Source organism: Peromyscus eremicus, chromosome 1, assembly GCF_949786415.1.
Source record: "Peromyscus eremicus chromosome 1, PerEre_H2_v1, whole genome shotgun sequence".
Lineage (NCBI taxonomy): Eukaryota > Metazoa > Chordata > Mammalia > Rodentia > Cricetidae > Peromyscus > Peromyscus eremicus.
The window spans coordinates 59,544,517-59,564,211 of NC_081416.1; the positions used below are offsets into that span (position 1 = coordinate 59,544,517).

General features: G+C 53.0%; 1 protein-coding gene across 4 annotated transcripts in view; it reads right to left on the reverse strand.

Annotated features, from left to right (window-relative positions):
- Kcnq1 (potassium voltage-gated channel subfamily Q member 1) overlaps window positions 1-19,695 on the reverse strand; it is a 327,638-nt gene that overhangs the window by 269,403 nt on the left and 38,540 nt on the right. For 3 of the 4 annotated variants that reach the window (XM_059264197.1, XM_059264187.1, XM_059264171.1), the window contains exon 2: window positions 12,262-12,352. In XM_059264197.1, the coding sequence (XP_059120180.1) occupies window positions 12,262-12,352 (91 nt within the window). Of the gene's footprint in view, window positions 1-12,257; window positions 12,353-19,695 lie in introns of all 4 variants that reach the window. The other variant, XM_059264180.1, reaches the window with a different exon arrangement.

Below are 19,695 nucleotides of genomic sequence, written 5' to 3' on the forward strand. Positions count from 1 at the left end.
TAGAATTAGGCAGTCACTATCCATCCACATGTGGCAGCCCTTGTCACCATTGGCTCTGGGCTGAGAATGTTCACATTTGGTGTTCCCCAACGCAATCCATGTATGTCCCAGGAGCAGGACACCCCACTGTTTTCTGACCTAGGAGTAAACAGTGGTCCAGAGAGGGTGCTTCACATGATGCCACCAAGCTGCCTCAAGTCTCCAGCCTTTGGCTACCTCCTTGACTGTCTCTGGGCCTTAGGAAACCGGGGGAAAAGCCTTTGAAAAACCAGAAGGCCTCATGCTTCCTGTTCTTCACCCTCATAGGCCTCTGGAGGCTCCCTGCCCCCCCCCCCCCCGCCCCAGGCCCTCCACTGGCCCTCAGCAGGGGCTAGCTACAGAGCCTGTTGCCCCTGTCCCTTTAAGAGAACGAGGTACTATCACATCTCCACATTCCCAGGACCAGGGGCCAGTCTCTTCAGATATGGGGCTCAGGAGTGGGTTCATAAATGTCTGAGGATGGTGGGTCAGGCCTGGCTTCATCTCCAGGCTTTGGTAGCAAGCACTAGGTCCAGGGACCTGTTTTGTTGGCAATACTTAGCAATGAGCAGGGATAGAGCCTCCTCCGTGAGCAAGAAGAGGCACAGCCCTGTCAAAGAATGTAAAGTGATGACTGGGGGTGCAACTCAGTTGACAATGAGTCTGTCTAGCATGTAGGAAGCCCTGGGTTTGATCTCTAATAGCACATAAACTGAGTGCGGCAGTGCAGGCCAGTAATCCCAGCACTGAGGAGGTTGAGGAAGGGGACAAGTTCTAGATCGTTTTCAGCTACTCAGGGAGCTAGAGGATAGAACCGTGTTAAGAAAGGAAGGAAGAGAAAGAGGGAGGGATGAAGGAAGGAAAAGAAAAAAAGAAATTTAACGTGAAATAAAGAAGCCCCCAGGTTCCCCAGAGAGCCCCATGGTACTCTGACCAGCTCTCCTCCCCCTGCAGGAGTGGAACTCCCAGGCCGCACTTGACCTTTTGTTCTTGTCCAGGCTTCTTATGCTGACAGTTTCTGAATTAAATGTGCAAATGGAGTGGGCCCCAAAGGGGAGCCCCTCTCCTCACAGACCCAGATCCAAGCCGAGCATTCAAGTCGCATTTGTATGCAACTCCAACTTGCTTGCAGGTGAGAACAGTGCACACAGATCAGGCGCATGCGTGCCTCCACACTTCTTTGTGTGTGTGTAGGTGTGTGCACCCCTGGCCATGCATGTCACAATCGAGCGTCCCAGCTGCACCCAGCTGCCTTTTCTTACAACCTATTTAACAGTCCTGAGCAAGTGTGGAAGCCATTGTTAGCACTTGCCGCTCCGAGCCTCTTTCACACACCACAAGTGCTGGGTCCACCTGCAACTCAGCCCCTTGAGCCCCATCTTCAGAGAAGAGCCTGTGTTATAAATAACCAAGAGAACACAAAGCGGTGACATCAGAGGCTAGGATGCGCCTTCCCAAGCATCACCCACATGGGGGAGGAGAGCATAGCCCCCGGTTGCCACGACCCTGAAGGTACTTGAGGACATACTCCATTTCTCAAGCCCAGCCGTCCAGACACACAGAGATGGCCTCTAGGTCAGAGCACCTCCCACAGCTATTGAAGAGGCTGCTGTAGCCCAGCCCCAGCTCCCAGCCCCCAGCCCCCAGCCCCAAAACCCCACTTGCTCCACCCAGAGTCTCCAGTCGCCATGCAGCCTCATCACCAGGAGACAGACAGTCTACTGGAAGCTGCTGCTGGAGCCTTCCTTCACTGGTCAGCTCAAAAAAGCAAGGGGCCAGGGGGCCTGGGTGCTCAAGTGTGCCTCTCGACCCTGAGAGGCTGCCCCCAGCCCCCTCCCTCCCTCCCACCTGCGAAGTCACACAATGACATGCTTCAATAGCACACAGCCTGGGCCTCTGGTTTTCGTTCTGAGTGACCCTGGGAGGCCAAGAACGTGATGGGAGCCCGTCTGAGTGTGATGCCCTGGGGGACACTCAGGGCCCTAGCCCGCGCCACTCAGGCAGCCCGCTCATCCAGGCAGACAGCTGGTGGACTCCACCGAGCTGTGCCCCTCAGCCATGAGGCCCTGAGGCTCATCCTCTCACCCCCAACACAGGCCCCAAGCAGCCCCTGGGCGCCCCACTGGAGAGGGGGTACCAGGGCGGCCTGCTCAGCCCACCCCACTATATTATGTCAGCTGTTAGCCTGCACTTAAAGCGAGGCGCTCCAGCTGGCCAGGGTCAGATGTAAAAACAAGGGCCTAACAAAACCCTGCCACCCCCCAGCTACTCTGAACTAGAGACCCCCACCGCATGCAGCACTCACTGAGGAGGCTCTTTCCAGCCTCAGGCAGAGCATAAAGGAAACACCTGTCCCTGGCCGGCACACTCTAACCCCACTAAACCTGAGTGGGGAACCACGCCCCAGCAGACAGCTCCTACCCCAGGTCTGACTTTTGTCCTGGGTGTAAAGGAAGGATGGTGGAGAAAACAGAGAAGAGAACCCACTGCTCTAGGGAGCAGAGGCCTCCTTGTGCCCCAGCCAGACCCAGGCTACAGAAAACAGAGTGCCTAGGGACACCCCCGACACACACACCCCTACTTTCTGGAGTCTGTGAATAGGACCCTGCCTGCTTTAGGGTCCTTGGTTCCTGAACAGTTGTCTTCCGTTAGAAGAGGTCAGGAGGCTCCTGCCACAGAAAGGCCTTTCCTACTGACACGGGAGCCCCATGTAACCCTGTCGTAAGCCAAGACCCTAAAGAACCACTGGGCACCCCACACTTGGCCACCCAGGCTGATTTATCGTTCCTTACCAACCTGGAGCTGAGTCAGCACAATTGTCAGAAAAAAAGGCAGGGAGAGTAGGGGGTGAGGAGAGGGAGGGAGGGAGGAAGGGGAGTGTAAGACCACCCAGATACCTGGAGGCCCTGGGAGGGGGCTGGGAAGCCATGAGTGCGTGCACGCACATACACACGTACACACATACACACACACACACATACATACATACACACACACACACACACACACACACACACACACACAGATGGTGGTAACCTGGTACTGTCCCAGTCACCCCTTGCAGTTTCCCTGACCAGGAGAATGATCTTTGGGGCCCCAGAGTGGCATGGGGATGGCAAGCTCCCAGGAAGATAGATCTGAGGACTAAGACAGAACTGTAAAATGGGGGAGAGGGAGGTCCCCACCCACTGGTTCAGTCCCCATGACAAGATACAGATGGCAAGGGGCAGCACTGACCACAGGCCCACAAGGGGACAATGAGAGCTGGTACAACATGGGCCTCTCCCCAGGTTCCTGTACAGAGCCTGGGCCTTGTCACGAAGACTCAGCAACTCCGAAGTGTGGGGACAGGCCCACACATGCGTCACCGGCTGTGGAACTTGAGTCACTAAACGCCCTGGAGACAAGTGGTCAGCGCTCAGGGCAGGGATGGGGATGGGGAAACTCTGGCTATCCAAGGGTCTTCTTGAGGCCATGAGAACCTGCTGCCAGACACACACCAAGGCCTCTTCTCTTTTCCTTTTGGCTCAGAGTCACCTGAAAAGGGTGTGCAGATGAGCCCTGAAGGAAGAGCAATGGAGAACAGGTCCTTCAAACCCAGGTAGGTCATGGCTTTCCACCTACAGAGCCTCCAGAAGGCCAGCCCTGACTGCATTCCTGATCCTGCCTAGGAGCCTCCAACTGATTCTCACCTGCTACACAGTAGGGAATAGGTTGTGTGTCCTTCCAGAAGGTTCCCACAGTCTCTTACTTGCCTCTCCCTCCTGTCCCAGGATTCTCATGATTCTACCTTGTTCTGAACAAATGTGATAAGTGACGATTCTTGTCACTGCACACAGCATGGTCCTGGCTTCCCAGTAAATGCAAAAACCAGAGCTGTGTCCTGCAGGACCCTCCGCACTAAGGCCTGGGAGGTTCAGGAAATCTGGTGGCAGCTGAGGATGCTGGCCTTCCTGCTCTTACAGAGTACAGGCCTTGCACAAAGGAAACAGGGCAGGGTGGTGGCCAGTTTAAACCCCATAAACCTGGTGACCTAGAATTCATGGCCCTTAAATTGTATACACTGTGGCAGAGATAACCTGCCCTGCCATTTCCACCCAAGCTCCTAATTTGACCTCCTAGGACATGTGGTCCACTCCTAGGACGTGTGTCCCATTCCTAGGACATGTGTCCCACACAACCTGGTTTCATTCCTGTTGCTTTGACAAAATATCCTGGAGAAAAAAAAAAAAAGCAAGTTAGGAGAGGAAGAGAAAGGGCGAATTTTAGTTTACAATTCCAAGTTACAGTCTGTCATCATGGGGAAGTCAAGGCAGGAACTTCAAACAGCTAGTCACATCACATCCACGGTCAAGATCAGAGAGAAATAAATGCACGCATGCTCACTTGCTCACTTGCTTGTGCTCAGTTCTATTTCGCCCTGCCTCTTGGTGCCATCCACAGTGGGCTGGGTCTTCCCACATCAGTTCTTAAGACAATCACCCACAGATACGCCCACAGCTCAGCCCAATGCAGGCAGTCCCTCTCTTTCCAGGTGACCCTAGGTTGTGTTGAGTTGACCACTAAAGCCAACTATGCCAATTACAAAGGAGAAGGTCTTCTCTTAGGGGCATATGCTGGCTTTCTAAAGACAAGGGACACAGTCTCGGTGACTTGGAAAAACCCAACATGACGTACTTATAGAGAGAAAAAACAGTGACATAGATGGGATTGAGAAAACTAAGTAGAGGCCTCAGGTAGAGTCATCCAAAGTGGTATGAACTAGGAACAACTGTGTGTCAACATGGGAACACAGAAGAAAGACACTGTGAAACCAAACAGACCACAAACCACCCTAGGCCACAAAGACCAGGTCAGTGTGGGACAGTGCAGCACGCCCATGTGGTTAGGACATGGCAATCTAAGTACCATTTAAACACACATGCTTCATTTGAAACCCAGAGGATTAAGAGTTCAAGACCACTCAAAGTCGCTAGGCCTGGTGGCACATGCCTTTAATCTTAGTGTTCAGGAGGCAGAGGTGGGTGGATCTCCGACTTTGAAGCCAGTCTGGACTACACAAGACACTGTCTCAAAACAACGAAAAATGATAAAACAAAGTATTATTTTGCAAATTCTCCTGCTGAACAGGGTGGGCCTTGGCCACTTTCTCAGAGGCCATGAAGTACTTGCTGTAGGCTTCAAGGGCCACACAGTCTCTTTCCTGGTTTGGAAACAAAAAAAAAATAGAATCCACAAGTCTGCAGACTATGTGCTGCCATGTCCTTCTTGGCCCCTAGCAGGCAGATAGGCGGGGTCTCAGCGCCGCAGGCAAGTCCTACATTCTCTAGCAGCTGAAAGAGAAAAGAAACTAGGAAAGCTGCCCACCATTCCTGCCCCTGCTCGTGGGCACCATAATAACACTCGAAAGACTCTGGGAAGGAGGATCCAGCTCCACAGAAAGGGCAGCTAGGAGGCAAGACGCTTTGTTGCAGCTCAACATGGCAGGCATTTCTAGAAATCTAGCAGGACACACGAGCCCAGCCAGTGTGACTTCCTTGTACAACTCTGAGGCCTTGTGGGCCCTATAAACAGCCCAGCCCCATCCATTCACCTAGGTCACCCCTGAGACTAGAGGCCACATCCCCCCCACTTAGACCAAACCACAGAGTAGCTGTCTCCCTGGAGATAGCCCCAAGCCTCCTGAGCTCTGGATACCCTAGAGGCTGCACACGGAGCTAAGTCCATGTCTGTTCATTCACTTAGCCCCAACATCAGCCCTAGGGGCTCACTGCAAATGGCCATGGGGACTGGCCTCCATGTCCACAGGGCCCTGTGGTGTAAGTTCAGGGTGTGAATCTATAGCCTGTGTCCCATCAGCCCAAAGCCTGAAACACAGTTGAAGCTTCATAGATATTCTCTGCTTCAATGAATGCAGGAGAAAACAAGTCAACCAAAGAAGTAGGCATCTTGCATGCATGGGGTGGGGTTATCTTCTAAAGTAGAAAACTATAAACTAGGACAGTAGGAACCTGGTGTGCTGAGGACACAGGAATAGTAAGCTCTGGTCCTGAGAGGGACAGAATGTCTCACCAGAGGACCCAGGAGCCCAGGAGAGAGCCGGTAACACTACAGAATACATGGTTAGCTGGATGGCACCCCTAAAGAGCTGCAAGAACCAGACCTCTCCAAGCAGAGAGCCGGGGCCTCACAGAGAGGCAACCTTGGGTTTGTCAGTGGAAAGCTCAAGCTGCCTGCTGGTCTCCTGACCTTGGGCAGCAGTGACTCAACCTGCAGGAGTCTCCTTCCCCCGGCTGCAAACCTGCAGTCTTCAGGGACAGGGTCAGAGGGAACATGCTGGCTTCCATGAGTGCAGCCAGTGGCTGGTGTGGTATTAATGCCCACCCCTCCCCCCACACACAAGAGATTCCAGATAGGACACCAGACCAGGCAGTGTGACACATGGCCAAAAGTAGTACAAGCACCAACATTGCACCAGGTACAACCTGAGCCATGTCTTAGTCAAAAAAAAAAAAAAAAAAGACACCAGCTACAACTCCAGGCAGCAGCAGATCAAGAGATAGAAACACTAGAAACACACTCTACAACAGATAGGCCGTGAAAACCAACTAAATAAACCAAGGCAAAGCCCAGATACAGCACAAAGACATGAGGCTAGGCGCTGAATTTAGCGCCAATAAGTCTCCACTGGCAGGAAAGGGTGTGAAAATGAATGCGAGTATATGTGAGGCCCTGCCGAGTGTGAACGAGGGTCTGGGACCTGGGGAGCTGACCTTGTTCCACATGAAAGTGGGACCCACCGAGGGCTGTCTCAAGGACTCAGAGAGGCCACAGGATCTCACTTTGCCCCTGGGAAACTGAGGCCTGCCAAGAGAGTTGCAGAGAGCCAGGGCGGGCCGGGAAGGGTCCAGCTGCAGGGAGGTGGGTCGCCCCTGCGGGGCCAGGGAGCCTCACAGAGAGGGAGGAAGCTGGAGAGATGACCTCATCCCCCAGGCCTCCGGCCGCAGCTCACAGCGGTTTTAACCGCAGGCATGGCGGGACATTTCCCTGGTATGCGGGCCACGGGGGCTCATGGAGCTGGAGTTTGTGTTAGGACTTTTTCAATGCAGCTGTCTTTGTGTGGGATTTGAAAACAAGCTGGGGTTTGAGAGACAAAAAACAGCCCTGCACCTGGGCCTGGCCAGGGTCTCCTATTGCAAGCAGGGGTGGGTGGGTTTGGCGGCGTGCATGCACATTCAGCAGAAGCGCACGTACACGGCGTGCACACACATGTGCGCCACGTCCACAGATGCACGTGAAGCCTGCTCTGGATTCAGAAGCAGGATTGGGGTGGGGGATGCCTTCCTTGGGGCCACAAACAGGTTTCAAAGCCAAGTACACCTACAACACGCATGATCAAAGTTCCAGCCAGACCCTGGCCTGGCAGGGCCCAGATTTCTCCAAGAACAGCTTTTCAGGCCCAGGGAATATGCCTGGCTCAGCAGAATGCTTAATCCCTCAGAGGCCGCCTGGCTTCCTTGGCCCTGGCTGAGATAACAGGGCTCTGGCACCGCGAAAGCCAGGCGCTGAGGCAGTAGTATCGGCGCTGGGGTTGGGGGAACGCAGCCTCGCGTGACTTCTTCTCCGCCATTTACCCAATGTGCTCCCAGAATCCCTCACAACGCTCCCCTCGCCCTGGCCCCCGTGGGGCACCCCAAGCTGTGGTTTGGGCTCCCGCGCTCAACACTCTGGGCCCGGCCCAAGGGCTGTCGAAATGCGCATGACAAGAGCGCCACCTGGTGTCTCCACAGTCCAGCAGAGGCTGCCTTGTCCTTTGCCCCAAGGTTGAAACAAACACCCTTGCTTCTTACCTCCCTCCCATCCACAGCACGTAGCACCTGCATTGTACACTGTGTCCCTCAGCCTGGGGCTCCAACCGTCATTCTTACCAGAGGCCTGGAATCCATAACCCTGATATCTGCCTGGGCTAGGACACATCCACCCTCTGGGGGCCCTGAGCAGCTGCCACAGCACACAACTCCTCCTTACCTAGCCCTTCAACAACCATCCTTTCTTCCAAGGAGATATCACCACCCCATATACACGGCTCTTTGAGTCATACACTTCTCTCCTTGTCCGTATGTCTGGACACGCGCCCTCCTCGTCCCTACTGTCCCCAGCACCATCTGTGGTCATGACTCTGAAGTAAGCCTCTAGATACAGCCAATTCAAACCCTGGAAGGTATGGCCTCCAAAGGCCAGCAAGGGAGGACACAGCTCCGTGGCAAAGTGGGGGACAGAGCAATGGATCAGCAGTTAAAAGCCCTTGCTGCTCTGGCAGAAGTTCCGAGTTTGGTTGGGTATTCATGTTGGGTAGCTCACAATCATCTGTAAACCCAGCTCCAGGGGATATGCCACACCCTCTTCTGGTTTCTGCGGGCACTGTACACACACACACACACACACACACACACACACACACACACACACACACAAAGAATGTGGAAAAGCCAGTGGAAAGGCCAAGGCTGAGGCTGATTCTCCTCCCTACACTTTACAGATGGGGAAACTGAGGCTCAGGGGTGTCCTTATGGGGCATGCCTGGGAACAAGACTTAAAAAAAAGGAGGTTGTGTATCCTATTTTAGATACACAATTTTGAGCAGCTGGAGTGTTAAGCTTCCCTTGGCACAGTGGAAAGATGTAAGAGAGACGAGAGCCTACTCACAGAACCCCACCATACCCAGGTTGCCCAGAAAAGAGCAGTATTCCAGAAGAGAGTATGCAGAGCTGACCAAAGGTCAGCCCTAATAGCAGAGAAGCAACTCTGTTGGGCACAGCGCCTGTGCAAAGGCCCTGAGGCAGTTGGGAGTGAGTGATGAGGAGGGAGGAGAGGATTGGAGATTGGGGTGGGAGGTTACTTAAATGTGTAGCACTCTGAGGACCGTGAGAGAGAAGTTGGAAAATATCCCAAACCACCCAGGGAACATCTGGGACGCTCAGGGTTTTGTCCTATAAAGTCTCTCTCTAGCTGTTGTGAGGCAGGAAGGGTCCAGGGAACGGGAAAGGGACAAAGGAGGTAATGAGGTCACTGCCCTCACCGCGGTGGACAAAGAGCCACTTCTGGGAAGCAGAACAGACTTAGGAGGGGCTGCCTTGGGAGTGGAGACCTGCTCACACAGAGGGAAGGGGTAGGGGGAGTGGATATCACAAGGTCCCACCCACACCCGCCTTGGCTTTGGGGCAGTAGGATCTATGTGCGTAATTCCAAGAGTAGCCACCAGATGGCATACAGGACCCAGAAAGAGCCTGGCCTGAGGGAGGCAGCAGAGGCCACCAGGAGAGGGAGCCTAAGCCAGAAGTTAATGTGGATAGGGCAGGGGGGAGGGCAGCAACCACCCCAAGTCTGGAGCTACCACATGAAGAAAGGAGCAGGTGCATTCATGGGCCCACACACACACGAGAACACATATTGACCCACGAACATACAGTTACATATAAAAACACTGTTTACACATAGGCATGAACATAGTTGCATATGCAGACACACACAAGTTTACACACAAGTGCACAGGTATACAGGAAATCAAACACATGTAAATGTCCACTCACACTCACACACATGCTCAGACCTAACACACACTTGCTTAAAGACACAGCTGTATATAGAAATGCGTCCATTTGAATACATGGGTACATGCTTGTGTGAATACATTCTCATGAATGCATATACAGATGCATGCTTACAGAACTTCCAGGGAGTGTTCTGACCGTCAGGCCCTGCTCAACACAAGAACTAGCAGGTACCATTGGTCCAGGCTCTCCAGACCAAGTCCCAAGCCAGGGATTCCAGAACCCTAGCTCCTTGGGGAGGAACCTGGGTCATTCCCCTCAGCAGCAACCAGGTGCTGTGTCCTCTCACAACACAGCCAGACACTAGACCTTGCCTGTGTGACAGCCAGTTTTACAGTGGGCAAGGGAACAATCCTGAGAAGAACCTATAGGAATATATCACACATAAGACTAAGGAACCCAGGGCCCTCTCACCCTGTGGAAGGATGCAAGCATCATGCAAAAGTCCCCAACAAAATAGAAAAGCTCCATTGGACAGGTCATGAAAGATTATATTCTGGGACTGAGAGACATCACCCAAGAAATCGAGATGGGCCAGCCAACATATCAAGAGAGATGCCGGCTAAGCATCTTGATAGCATCTTGCCAGCCACATGGAACCAACTAGAGAATAGGCACACTGGCTGGATGTTGCTTTTGGAAAAGCCCAAGGAACCGACCCACACTTGAAGCTCAGTGTTCACAGGCACAAGCACCATTGTGAAGTGCAGAGACAGCATAGCCTTTCACCACAGTGAAAGGTCTCAGAAAATATCAGAAGAGAAGTCACCCTCTAGTGACTACAACTTCCAGTCACAGCTTGTCCATGTTACCAGCTGCCAAAACCACATGCAAAACCACAGTGACCCCCACAGAGGCAGGCACACCACTGCCTGGAACCACAGCCATGTGGGTATCCCCAACATAGTTAACAAGAGGTGTGTCCTGGGTTGGGTGCTTTGTCCTGGGTCATGCTGGGAGTGGGGACAAGGAAGTTGCCAGGGGCCCCTGAGGGTGCAGGAGCCTGGCCAGATGAACCCTCCAGTGGCCTGTGGAGGAGAACTGGGTACTTCCAGGCAAGGCCCATGTCTGATTTGGTCCACAGTGAAGACACACATCCTACGGTGAGGGGAAATGGGAGGCTTTGGGGTGAGTGGCATTCTGCACTGGGAAGCTAGAGATGGGACGGAACAGTGCCTGTCTCACACTCTCGTGGAGACTCCCAAAGCCATTGGCAGTATCACACATGACTGCTCAAACCTGAGAAAGAAGACATCACATTCAGGCCAGAACCAGAGACCTCTATGACCCAGGGAAGGGATATTCCCTGCGGCTCAAAATCTAGAAGCAATAGAGGAAAGACAAAGTTGACACATGAAAAACGTGTGCCACTGAGTGGCCAATCACTGTGATTCAAGGCCTAGCAAGACAAGCTTCCCAGCTGACAGAGGCTATATAGACGTAACTGAGAAACACCTAAGTTGAAGGACAGCTAATTGTGGCCCTTTCTTCCGGTGAGCATCGGGAACATCCCATCACAAGAGGAAAACACAAATGTACCCCAGCAGAAGGCCATTACGCTGCACCAGTCACCATCTTTCCCCCATAGTCCCAGCCATGCTGGCCTGCACCCGCCTTCCCAGCAGCCTCATGGCGGGCGGCATCAGCGCCATTTCTAAAGTCCACATGGCCCCATGTCTGGCCCAACAGTGAATGGTGATGCATGGGGTACTCTACTCTCACGGCAACTGGCTCCAGGCTCTGGACAGCCCTTCCAGAACACGGTCTGCCTCAGTTGCAATATCCAACCCTGGCCCTGTTTCAGGGCTCACAGCTACCAGATAAACAGTCCTTCAGTCCCTCAAAGCATGTGGGTTCACACACCACACAGTACCCTGAAGGCACAGTTGGCTCCTCAGAGCGTAGGGTCACACAGGACAGTTCCCAAGTCCTTCACAGAGTATGGGATCATCATAAAAGACAGTCTCCCAAGTGTCTCACAGTATGTGGGTCACACAGGACAGTCCTCAAGCCCTTCATAGAATGTGGCTGGACCCTGGCATTTGGGAATTCCATTCCTCAAACTTTCCACATGTTACTCTATGCTGGGACAGGAAACATGGGAGAGATGTCCCAGGCCTGGTCTGCAGAGAGGGAGATCTGAGCTGTGTATCAAGGTAGTTGTGGTGTCCATTAGGACTGCCATGGTGATCCTGCCAGAAATGATGCATGAAAGTCTCCTGGGTTGCTGTAGGGTCCACCCTGATAACTGGGAGAGAGTCTGGGCTAGGACACCTGCAGGACTCATGAGTCAGTAATAACACACACAGGAATCACCCAGCTCTAGGCAATGCCCCCCCACCCCACCCACCATCCCTCAGTGCCATTGTGCCATCCTGCCTTCCTTCTGGGCCCAGTTTAAAAGTTCTCCATACAAATTCCTTTCTGACTATCAGCTCCAGGCCCCTTATGTTCTTCCTGCCCTTCAACACACAGCCCAGAGTCCTGGCAGGCATGGATGCAGGGGATTTGCCCTCTCTGATACCCCAGTACCAGGGTGGTGGAGACCAGGGATGACTACTCTACCCAGCCCTCCTTCACCTCTTCCACTTGTAGTGATGACATTCAGTGATGTCCCTGGGTGCCTACATACCATCCAGAAGAGGGTCCCGGTGGCCAGAGCAGCATACTGTTCAATAGTGGACAGGACACTGAAGATGAGGCAGACCAGGACGATGAGGAAGCTGTGAAACAGGGGCATATGGTCAGTGCCTGGTCCAGCTACCCCGCTGCCTCCCTCCTTCTCGACACCCCACACACAAGGTCTTTAGTGCTGGCAATCCCAAGTATCCCTCAGCTAGTGCACTCAGACATGGGGTCCCTAGGATGGAAACCATTTACCATCATGAGGATGGACCCCAAACTGGTGTCTCAATGTACATGGACCACTATGTGGCCAACCCATCCCCATCCCAAGATCATCTGTCACCTGACTACTCTGGTCCAGCAGCCAATCCACAGGAATGTCACACAGGTCAGGGTCTCCTCGGAGACTCAATAGTCCAGCCTCAGAATGTCCAAGAGCCTTGGTATACAACTGAAGCCCAAAAAGCCATTTTTACAAACTGGGGGTCTCCATGCCCAGGAGTGCAGGAGGGTACAGCCCCTCAGCTAATGGGGAGACACCAAGAAAGAATGGCCAAGCACAGCCAGGACCTGTACCTTGAGGGCACCCAGAAGGCACAGCTAGCACACAGAGGGCACAGTCGCCACCTGCTCTGATTCCAAGGGCACTGAAATGATGAGTCTCACTTCCACTGAGCTCTCCATCCCTGGGTATCACCACCCAAGGTAGCCTTCAAAGTTGCCCCCATCTGAGGGACAGGGTAGCAGATAGGGAGGTGCTTGGGAGGGTGGCGCTTCAAAGACTCTGCATGCCCTTATGGCAGGTTCTTGGGGATCAGAATGGAAGTGGGGGAGCTGGCACACTGTCCCAGGGCCATAAGAGGGGCAGACAAAGAAGCCATACAGAAAGACATCAGGGCCCCAGCACAAACCCCTGCTCACATCAAGGAACTCACACACCTTCCACCAATCCCATATCTGGTTTCCCCAATTTATAAGGCCCAGATCACCAGCCTCAACCTCCTAGAAGCCATGCAGTGGCAGTGGCCCGACTCAGCCACAGATTTTCCTGAGGGAGGCACAACTCGGGTCTCCTGTACCTCTCAAGACTGATTCCATCCATTCCTGGCCTTTGCAGACACCGCTAGAGGCCTGGAGGACCGACAGAGCTAAAAGCCCCATCACTCCCCATTGCCCCCTTCTGCTACCTGCCCTGCCAGGTCAAAGCCTGAAGTCACAGCTTACCATACCTCCCCCATGACAGACACTTCATTTGTCATGGCCATTTGCTCGCCCATGCAAAGCACATCCCAGCCTCCTCCTTACCCCAGCCCAGGTGCCCACTCCACCTTCAGCTCCCCCATATCATCATCCCTAGTGTGATACAGCAGTGGACCCAGTCCTGGCTCCCCGTCCCTCCTTCCTGGTCTTGAGGACCTCCTGTCACTGCCCTGCCTGGAGACAGAGACTCAGGCTCCTACAAAGTGGTCCCTTCTCATATGCAAAGAGGTGGCTCCAGTGCCTACTCAGTCCCCCATACCACCTCAGTTACAACACTTATGGCCATGTATCTCTACCAACTCCTAGTGCCTGCAGTCACCCCTAGCTAGTGAGCATCTCTGGAACAGGTGCCTAGTAGAGAGCCTGGTGTACAGAGATCTCAGGTCCCCAACACATACACATCTCCATTTACTCCCTAGCTTCTGCCCTTCTCACCACACCTCTGGTAACCTCATGTCATGGTAGGCAATAGCCCAGTTGGCACTGATCCCTGGCCACCATCCACACCAGGATGCTCACCGGGAGCACACATCTGATTTGGCCCCAGAAGAACCCCTGGGTAGGCTTCAGCCCTCGTCACTCCCCAGATTGAGGCCTTCTCTCCCGCCATGCTTTCCTCACAGGCCTAGAGCTCTGGCTGTAGCCAGCCTCTAACCTTGGCACCCAATGCTGCTACCAGTGATTGTTTCCTCACATCCACTCTCCACATTGCCTCAGCCCTGAGGACCCTCCCAGAGCAACATGACAGCACATCCAGGTCCTCCTGGACCCTCTAGTGGTATTTCCCGTGGCCAGTGGTAACTACACTGATTGTCATGCTGTACAGCATTGGTCCATGGAAGCCCCTGTGTGGTGGACCAGCCACATGGGTCATCGAGAAGCCTTGGCTCTTGTGTGGACACAGCAAACACTGGGTGAGGTGAGCACCCCTCCGCCACCCACCCACCCACAGGTTAGGCCTCCATTCAGGCCTGCTGGAGAGGTCTGGTTCTCAGTCATGGATCCCTATCTGCTTTCTGAGGCCCTTAAGGCCTTTTGGGACACAGTTCCTCTCTGGCTAGGCTCTGCTCTCTCCTCAGGCTGACTCTTCACACAGTGGGACCTTACTAATCCTGGGTGTGTGCTGTTTTGACTTGCAGCAGGCAGGGAAGTAGGTTTGTGTCCATCCCTGGATAATAGAAAGTAGAACAGACGCCCCACCCCAGACCATTGGTTACACATGGAGCCAGAGAAGGACCAGTACAAAGAGACGCAGCCCCTTCTGGCTGCCCCTCAACAGTGAAATAGTCAAGTGGCCCCCGTTTCAGATTCCCCATTGGCACGGTAGGAGCTTAGAGACGCCCTCTCATGGAGCTACAGGGGCTCAACACCTAGAAGTGAGGTGGTGACTATCCCAAGGTCTTTGAGAAGCCTCCAAACTCCTGGTGTCACCACACATGATGAAAAGCTCCTGCTACCCCGAGCACCTTAAGGTCCAATGTCAAGGAATCCTTTCAGGGCACTATGCGGCCAGGTCCACTCACTTTTCACCTGGCCAGGGCTTGACAGAGAGTAACACCGGTCCCATAGGAATCTGACAGGTCACAGAGTTACCGTGCTGGAATCCAGCTGCTATTTCAGAGGGGACACTGAGGTTTCTGGGGTTCCTTAGGTCACTCAGGCTGAACCATGAGGTGACAATGACATATCTCCTAATGGGATTTCGATTCTTTCACTGTCAGGGTGACAACTTAGCCTTTCAAGCCCTGTAAGGTAGCCTTGGCTCCAAAATGGAATACAATAGCTACAGAACCCGAGGATCAGAGAGCTTGTGTGTAGCAAGGGATCTAAGACCTTCCCATAGACCACAGAGGAGGATGGCTGCTACAGGCCACTCTGTCCACATCTGCAGGAGGCTCAGGGCCTCAGGAGGGCAACAGCTGCAGCCTGTGGGTAGAAATTCCAACAGCCTGGAAGGAGGTATCCAAACAAGGCTATGTGGAAGGCCCCCTACTCCCTGACTGCCCCCACTGGCAGCAGGGAAGGCCTTGGACACACAGACCAACCCTGGGGTGGATGTGCAGAACAGCTAAGTTCTCAGTGCAGACAGAAAGCCACCTCGTGACCAGGAAGGTGGCAGGAGCTAGGCAACGCACTCACCACAGCTAGCCCCTGCTGACCTGCCCAGGAACCTTGAGGTTGGGGACAATGGTGGCAATCTGCCCCCACGTGCTGGCTGCCTTTTAGCCTCAAGTATTCCGAAAACTAAACAGTTCTTCAAATATTTAAACACACTGTGCTGCCCGAGAAAGGGTTATACAGCATAGTTTATTCTTTATCTACTCCCGATAAAATGAGTATTATCTTATTTGCTACTTTATCTGTTCCTGGCCTGGGTGGGGCTGGGAGCTTCAGAGAGGCCGCACCAAGGGTCTCTGCCTTTGGGGAGCTCAAAGGCCAGCTGCTCACCCCCTTCCTGCCTCTATAGAGCAATCAGCTTCCCTTCACCTTACCTGCATACCCTAGGTCAGGCCACCCTGATGCCCTCTCTACTTCCCCCACCAGAAGCAAGGCAAACTAAGGCCCAGGAAAATGCCTGTGTCCCTAGACACAAACTAACATGTTCTGAAGAGAGTTCACTGTGCAGGGTATGAAACAGGAGGTTCTCAGGAACAATAGCCTGCTTTCTCCACTCGCTCTAAATCAAACTCATTGGCCGTGACCGCCACCCAGCCCTGAGGGACGTCCAATGCCTTATCGGACATCACTTCAATATCTCTATGCCCAGGTGCCCTGGGAACACAGAATGTGGCATCGAGCCAGAACCACGTGGCTGCCCCAGAAGGAGGCATAGGGGTACAGGGAACAGTGATGGAGACATGCATAGGCTAGCTATGGCAAACTGGGACTATGACTCGGAGATCGCCTCCATATATACCAGGCCCCTGACTAGTAGCTGATCCAGGAGAGGCCAGGGCTGGGCCTAGAACCCTGGCCACCAGACCCATTCAGACATAGGTCTGATATTGATATTGTCCCCAGCCCAGAGCACCTCATCATCCCATTGAGAAGGATTATACTCTATACATGCAAATGGCACAGGGTTTGTTCCAGAGAAATTGACCTTCAGCCTAACCACCATCAAATTCCCAGGACCTAAAATGTAACACTGAAACATCTCAGGAGACGTTGAGCTATTATATCTGCATACATGATAATAGTGTGAAGTGCCCTGAAAGTATTGTTATTTGCACGGGGGTGGGGAGGGTGCAAATGTCATACACAAAAGATCACTAGGCATGGGTGGACCTTGAGGATGCTTTCTGAGATAAGCCAGGAATGAGAGGACACACACTTCAAGATGCTTCTCTTTAGAGGCCCCCAGAGTTACCAGGTCTGCAGAGACAGAAGGCTGGGAACAGTTTCAGTCTAAAAAAGACAGAAAGTTCTGGAGGTGAGTGAGCTTCACACTTCTGACATAAGCACACAGACATGGTCAGCACCTGCATTTCACCATGACTAAAGCAGATTTAAGAAAGAAAACCAGGGGCTGCAGAGATGGCTCCATGGCTAAAAGCACTTGCTGCTCTTCCAGAGGACCAGAGTTTCGGTTCCCAACACCCATGTTGGGTGACTCACAACTGCCTTTAACTCCTGCTTCAGGGGATTAGATATCTTTGTTTGGCCTCTATGGGTGCACCCATGCATGCATGCACACATGTACGTACAAATTAAAAGAAAGAAAACCAAGCAAATGGCTTTGACAGTGGACCGTGAGCTGACCAAACACACAGGCCATGGGCTGTAATTGAAGCTATCAACATTCAAAGGCCCCATGGGGACAGCTCCCCACAGACCAATAAATGTTCAATGGGCTTCTTGGGCTCAAGTAAAAACCTAAGGTACCATGAGCCTTTGTATGCATAACACCCCAGAGACTAAATTCTGATGTGTGAGCCTCAAAGTCATGTCTAGGGGAGTATGCTATTGTTCCTCGGTGAGTTACTTGGAAAGATTCCACTCTACCCCTCACATATGCTGCCTGGGAAGGGAAGCCTAGTGGGGTACCCTACTCACTCACTGCCCACCACCCACCCTCATCATCACCTGGACTCCCAGTTCCCTGGCTTCAGGTTGGATGTAGACATGTCCCAGGATACTGGACTTCTAGAGGGGCAGCAGGTTTAGGGTTATCCAGGAAGGATCAGCACATAGGATGGTACCAACAGCAAATGCCAGTTGGATAGAGTTGGCAGGGTTTGGAAGACTTCAAGGCTGCCATTTGCTCATAACAGCCCCTTCCACATGCTGTTGAGGGTAAAGCCTGGGTCAGGCCACCTCCTGAAGGAACATATCTCAATGCGTGCTGAAAGGCCCAGTATGTGCCAGAGGCTGGGCATAATTTCCCTTATCTAAGCCCTGAGTAGGAGTCCCAGAGTGAGGAGTCATGGCCATCTATGCACCTTCAGAAGTCCCTGGATGAGGGATAACAAGAGACAGCCACCTGTGGGGAGACTAGGAGTCCAACACTGTATAGGACACATACAGGGCCACATGGATAGTAAGCTCAGCCTGGTTACTCAGGCCACAATGCTCAGAATGGGAGAACCACCTCATTCTACATGCTGTTCTGGGCTACCCCACCTCCTCTATCTGAATGGCCACCCCTTTTCTCTCAGATCCCATCGGGCACCTTCTGGGAAGACAGTTGACCTTAGCTTGGGGTGTGCCAGACATCCCATGATGGTGGCCTCCCTCTTACATCCTCAGTGGCAAGAGCTTTTTCTATATGAGGTCACACCACAGCTTTGAGGGAGGGGGGGCTTTAGATCATCATCTAACCTACATCAAGACACCCATCAACAGTGATTTGCAGAAGATCATGAAATCTTGATCAACATCAAAATCAGTTGGGCCAAAGAGTATACTGGTGCCACAGGTTTAGAGGTGTTCAACCTTTTGACATGATGGCATGATACTGTTATCTACAAAGTCTACACAGGGGAACTGTGGGGTTGATGAGCAAAAGAAATCTTATAAGGTTTTACATAAGTTTATCATTTTGTGTGAGACCACATTCATACCTGTGTTGGGCCACACAATGTCTGCAAGCTGTGGATGGGAGATGCTATAAAGCTGGGGGAGCCCCAGAAACCAGCTGAGCAGCCCCCACACTTCAGCCCTCTATAAGGTTAGATCCTACCTGCCCCATGGAGGGCCCTGGTCTCAGTCTGGTGCAAAGGCCTATAGACAGGGCTCCCAGGCCTGAGATTCTTCTGGGCCAATCACTGCCTACTCCCTGAGATCATACTGGCTCTAGACCTTTTTATGCCTGGCTCAGGGCATAGTTCATTTCATTGAAAGGTTCTGGTAGGAAATATCATCTGTGGTGACCGTGACCTTACCAGCTGGGAGGTAAGATTTCCAACTCATTGTCTCAGGAGCCCCTAAGTGTGCTGATCTGGCAAATGCAGATCCTTCAGGGTATTAACCCCACCCCAGCACTGAGGTGTGCCTTGCCTCCCTAGCACCAGCTGATACTCTCCCTGGAATCTGGTCCAGAAACCCCAGAAGATTAGAATATCCACCTGACTCTGCAGAGCCCCGAAGCCCTCTGCCCACGCACTTCCTCCAAGGCCATGGAGTAGGCACCCTCAGCACACCTCAGTGCACCCTGTGCCCCAACTAGCATCCTCAGGCATCTTGAAGTCCTGAAAAATGAATGGCCCTCCTTCCCAGGTATCTGTGTTTGGCTCCCTTTAGCCCAATGGTTGCTGGAAAACCTCCTTTACCAGTAGAGAAGCCCTTAGTGCCCAGCATGGGCCCATTGGCTGGCACTCCTTCAGAAAGTCCAGCACCAGGTCAAGGACAGTATATGTGTGGAGTTTGCTGACTGACTGAGCAACTGTTAAGCTGAGAGGAAGTCTCAGGCCCTCTTCCATGGGATCCCAGTCATCTGCCTGCTCTGCCTTTCCAGCTCAGCCAAGCCCTTTACAGTCTCTGAATTGGGTCAGTGCAAGACACAGGGCTGAGCCTACACCTGCTGCTGGCCAAGCCGGCAGCACAGGTCATGAGCAGATGAGTGTCCTTTGGGGGCTGTCTGCGGTTGGCAGGTGTAAGGATGACAGCAGAACAGTGTCATGCACACAGCTAAGCACAGAGCCTGATTGTTCGGGTGTCCCACATTTGCCCCTCTGAGGGC